Genomic DNA, 4846 nt, shown 5'->3' with positions numbered 1-4846 from the left:
AGGCAGGTGCACGCGGCCTTGCGCTTCCAGGGCGCGTTGCGTCGCAACCGCTGCGCCATCATGTGACGCGGCGCCCGTCCCAGCCGCTGTGGTCCCGCACTGGCCCCCACCGAGGGCAGGGCACAGCTGGGGGCAGCGGGATCGCGAGGCTGGAGCGAGAAGCGGGCCGGAATGGAACTCTAACGCCCCGGCCTGACGCGCCCCCCGGCAGCCGCGCACCTCCCGGTGAGAGGCAGAGGGCGAGAGGGAGCCTCCCCGTAACTGCTCAGTCCCCCCATTCGTCTTCCTGGGACAGCTGCCTTCAGGGCTGTAGTGAGTGCAGTACCCAGCCCGACCCGAAGGGGCGCTACAGCCTTTAGGGATTGGAGGTGGGCATGCGAAACAGTGGGTCGGGGTGGGGAGGTGCTGCCTTGGCCGGGCCCCCACCTGTATTCCCCCCAGTGTGTCTGTCTTTGCCCCGCGTCTTCCTTTTCCGTGTCTGTCTGCCCACGTGTCTGTGGGTCCTTAGCTGTCTTGGCCACCCTCGAGTCTGCTCCTCGCCCATAGCTCCGCTCACAGGGCTCTCATCCGTCTGTCCCCCTGTCGCAGATCCTGGCAGCTTCTTTGTGAGGTCAGGCCTTGTGACCTTCAGCACCACCGGCGCAGGGCAGAGAGATGCGGGGGGCCCAAGAACCACAATCAGGGGTCCCAGGGTTGAGTCCCAGATCAGTCAGGGGGAGAAGGCTGAACTCTCCCGCTTCCCGGGAGACCTCCCTGCCCAGCAGCCCCCAGAGACACAACAACCTACCTTCCAGCCTTAACTTGATGGTCCATCCCTGCCGGGTGCCCCTCACCCTCTTCCTGACCCCAAGCCAGATCACCCCTTGGGTTAAAACTATTTTTTTTTATTTATTTATTTATTTATTTATTTATTTATTTATTTATTTATTGACGGTGTAGGGGAGGGAATCTCCCAGAGCATAGATTTGTTGCCATGAGGCCAAGTTCTGTCCTATTCCCTCCAGCACTGGGTGATCCCCCACACTGGGGGAAGTGGAGTTCTGGGGGCTGGTGGTGGGCGGGGTGGTGCCAGGAGGGTTCAGGTTGTGTCGGTGAAGATCCTGCCTTCCTGTCCCACCCAGTCTGTCTCCTCAGACTCTACCTGCATCAGATCTCAGATTACCCTGATTAATCTGGGGAAGAGAGAGTGAAGAATTGTGGGGACCCCTGTGCTTAAGGGAGATATGCTGGCATCCCCACCATAGACAGAGGCCCTCAGATCTGATACTCCCAGGTCCCAACACCAGTTAGCCCTACGCCCTAACTCACTTCACCCCATCTTTCCGGCTGCCTGGCTGGGTTTCTACCTCTCGTCACCGGAGCTGATCACTGTCCGTTTTGTACCGATTTAGAAATAACAATAATAAGATCCTAGGAACGGCCTGAGGGATTGCTGGGGGGAGGCCGAAGTGCCACATGTCCCAGCCACCCCCTTTGGCCAGAGGAAGTTCCTGAGGCTGAGCCCTCAGCCCTGGCCTGGTGGGAGGATGTCAAGGCCCCTTGTTAGGGGGCAGATGCAACAACTTGGCCCCAGGCAGCTTAGCCAGCCAGGAGACCGACTGCGACTCAGGTAGCCCAGCGTGGGGTGGAGAAGAGTTGGTGGGAAGGGCCTTGGCTGGAGAGTCTGTCATGGAGATCCAGTCTGAGGGGGTGGAATCTGTGATTCTTCTGCCTCCCCAGTTGATTCCCACACCTTCCACCCACTGGGGGTAGCACAGCCCTATGGCCACTGCCCTGACCTTGGGCATCCAGTGTTCCTGGGTTCTAGTACCTGCTGTGCGGCATGACTTCGGGCAAGTGACCACCCTCTCTGAGCCTCCCTCTTAAAAAGAGGAGGTGGCTCCCCTTCCCCACATTTGAGTGGCAGGGAGGGTAAAGAAGAGGACCTGCCCCCTTTGTCCCCTGCACCTCTGCCCCCTGGTTCACCAGGGCTGATGAGGTGAAGAGTGACAACGTTCACATGCCCATCACCCCCAACAGAGGCACCTGAGGTGGGTGGGGACTTGGGCCTCTGGTAGCCCCTGGGGGAGCTGTTGGAATGTATCACCTGACGAGCCCCCTCAGCCCCTCTGCTTCACCCCAGGTATTGGATTTCAGGTCCCTGCACCCCTATTCTGAGTCTCTGTCCCCACCCTCCCTCCCAGGGTTTCCCACCACAGGGTCTGGAAGTGTGTGACGCCCATTGAGCTGTTACCGGAAGTCAGATTAAAATTCAGGGAGTGTTTCCCTTGTTTCTGTACCACGGTGTGGGCTCCTGTTTCTCACTGTGGGAGGGAAGGGCCCCAAGGGTCCTGCATGCTGAGTTCTGTGTGGAAGGAAGGCGAAGGTGTCCCTAGCTCGGCTCAACCAGGGGCTCGAAGGGCAAGAGTGGGTGGGGACTTACCTCCACTCCACCTAGTCCCGAACCACCCAGCTGATTGAAACCTTCCAGAAGGGAAGCCTAGTCTCCCCTGCTACTCTGAAATTCTCCTAGTGGGCTCACCCGCTGCTGTGCCTCGTCCTTTCCACCCAAGGCTGACCCATTGCAGCCTCCAGGCACAACTTCCGGGATGTGGCTATGCTAGGGACACTTTTAGTCACCCCGCTTGACCCTGAGGGATCTCTGGCCCCAGGCCAGAGTAAAGCTCTGAAGTCTTTGGCGGAGTTAGCTGGCAGGAGCCAGTGTAGAGGGGCGCCCCTTGTCCCTGTCCGTGGTACTGATCCTCCAGCCATGTCCAGGAAGGGCAGGGCTGAGCCTCCGTCCCTCAGCTCTCAGCTCTGAGCAAGGAGAGAACGTCTCCTCCGGTGGAGAAGCTGCATCTCTCTACACCACCAGGGCCCTAGAGTGAGGGAAGGACTCAAGGGCAGACCCACATGTGTTTAATAACAGGGCGGGTGGGCACGGCCAGGGACCAGAAGACAGGAGTTCAGGGAGCTGTTCCACGGGAAGGCAGTAAAATTCCGGTGGTTCCACCACCCCTGACCCAGCTCTGGCCTGGAGTGGGCGTGATGGGCTGCCCCCTTGCTCAGCAGAACAGATTGTGTCTGTATCTGTCCTCTGACCCTGTCCTGGCCAGGGCCCTGTATTGAAGTGAGGGGACTTTCGTTCAGTCCCTGCAACCGGAATCCAGTGGCTACATGGGCAACCTTTCTGCTCCCTTCCTCCCTCACACCCACAGCCCCTCAGACCCAGGTCTCCTCAGCGGGGAGTGGGGTTTGATCCAGTTGCTCAGGTTCCAGGCCCTCCAAAGCCTGGGGGCTGCCCTCCGGTGGGATGGTGGGCTCCTTCTCCTTTTCCTCCTCCTGCTCACCTGCTGAGACTCCATTCACACAGGATGCCCCGCCTCCCTTGCAGCCCCGCGCAGCTCTGAGCAGCCTGCTCCTGGAGGGCACATTGGCCCGACCCAGGTGGAGGTAGGCCAGTGGCTTGGGGATCCGTGAAGGCTGCTTCTCAGGCCTGTGGTCTCTCCGGGGCCGCATTCTGGGCCTCAGCTTCAGCTTGTAGATGGACGGGACCCTCTGGGGTTTGCGGAGTGTCCTCTTGCCCTTGCCCAGACGTGTCTTGGCTTTGTCACAACTGGGGTCAGAAGGCAGATGTGTGGGGGCCTCGGGGCTGGCCGATGTGGGTGGGCCCGAGCAGTCCTGCCCTCCTAGAGATGGGGCCTTGCTCATCCTGGGGCTCTTGGCCCTCGGGCTTGGCTTGGTCTTTGGCCCGCTGCTCCCTCGGGCTCCCAGCTTTCCCTGTTGGCTTCCTGTGTCTGAGGCAACCGCTGGCTTAGAGGAGCCCACGAGGGTTGCCTTCCAGGCTCTCAGGTCTACCTTAAGGAGAGGGGGAGGGCCCTGAGCCAGTTCTTGGATGACTTTGTCATAAGGACCCCCAGGCTCAGGCCACCGGCCACCCAGGCTGGGGACATAGACTCCACTGCGAGGGATGACTCCAGACCCTGTGTCCTGAGAACGGGCACCCCCCACGTCCAGCAGCTTCATGTTGGCCAAGATCTCCTCTTCCAGGCTACAGGAGACTGCTTGCTCCTCGGTCCTGCCCGGGGGCCGGGGAGTGTACTTTCCCTCCCGTTCCTGCAGGCCTGGGCCCCAGGGCTCTGCAGCCTCTCCTGGGACCTGGCCTCCCTGCCTCATTTTCGCAGAGCAGTTCACATGTCTGGACCCAGCCAGGTCCCCGGTGATGGCCCTTATTGGGACGGGGCCTCTCCCCAGTTCTGTCATGGCACTTGTCGTTGCAGTACCTGGAAAGCTTCTTCCTGGTGTGGGGGTGCGGGCCAGGGACAGCCTGACAGGGATCTTGGTGAGTCCTTTAACAGGGGATGGAGACCGGACAGTTGTTGGCTCCCCGAGCTGGCAGAAAGCGCCCTCGGCTTCACCCTGGAGTGGCAACCTGGGGCCCAGGGGCTTGGCTGGGCTAGGGGGACGAGGCAGGGAAGATGGTCCTCTTGCTGGTGTCCCTTTGGTGGTGGCCTCAGGAACTTGGAGTTTCTGGGGAGTGGGGATCCTGGTGTGGGTTTCTGGGGTGTCTGTCTGCTCAGGAACCCAGGATGTAGGAGTCCTTCCCCTGGGGCGTTCAGGGGAGCTTCTGCTCTCTCTCTTCCCTGACAAGGTACACTGTGGCTCTTGGCGCCTATAGGTGGGTGAGGGTTGAGGGCTGGGTGGACTGTCCCCAGCTGGCAGCTGCCTCCGGAGCGATGTGAGTGACCTCTCCTGGGACCTGAAAGGGAGAATTAGAGGCTGGAAAGGGAGACTAATAGGGCTGCAGGGCCACTAGTGCAGTCCCCAGCTCAGGGACGGGGCGGCCTTTCCCCAGCCAGAGCACCTA

General features: G+C 60.6%; 2 protein-coding genes across 2 annotated transcripts in view; one reads left to right on the top strand and one right to left on the bottom strand.

Annotated features, from left to right (window-relative positions):
• Positions 1–84, top strand: part of RASL10B (RAS like family 10 member B) — a 6577-nt gene extending 6493 nt beyond the window's left edge. Inside the window, exon 3 of the mRNA XM_006154419.3 lies at positions 1–84. This exon is cut by the window's left edge and continues 199 nt beyond it. Coding sequence (XP_006154481.1) covers positions 1–66 — 66 coding nt within the window. The 3' untranslated portion in view covers positions 67–84.
• A 2682-nt stretch (positions 85–2766) lies between these two features.
• GAS2L2 (growth arrest specific 2 like 2) overlaps positions 2767–4846 on the bottom strand; it is a 9435-nt gene continuing 7355 nt past the window's right edge. The window contains exon 6 of the mRNA XM_006154418.1: positions 2767–4738. Coding sequence (XP_006154480.1) covers positions 3202–4738 — 1537 coding nt within the window. The 3' untranslated portion in view covers positions 2767–3201. The remainder of the gene's footprint in view (positions 4739–4846) is intronic.

The sequence above is a fragment of the Tupaia chinensis genome, unplaced genomic scaffold, assembly GCF_000334495.1.
Source record: "Tupaia chinensis unplaced genomic scaffold, TupChi_1.0 Scaffold000407_4, whole genome shotgun sequence".
NCBI classification, from domain to species: domain Eukaryota; kingdom Metazoa; phylum Chordata; class Mammalia; order Scandentia; family Tupaiidae; genus Tupaia; species Tupaia belangeri.
Note: the sequence above shows the minus strand (reverse complement) of the source record. Positions and strands in the feature narration are given on the sequence as shown.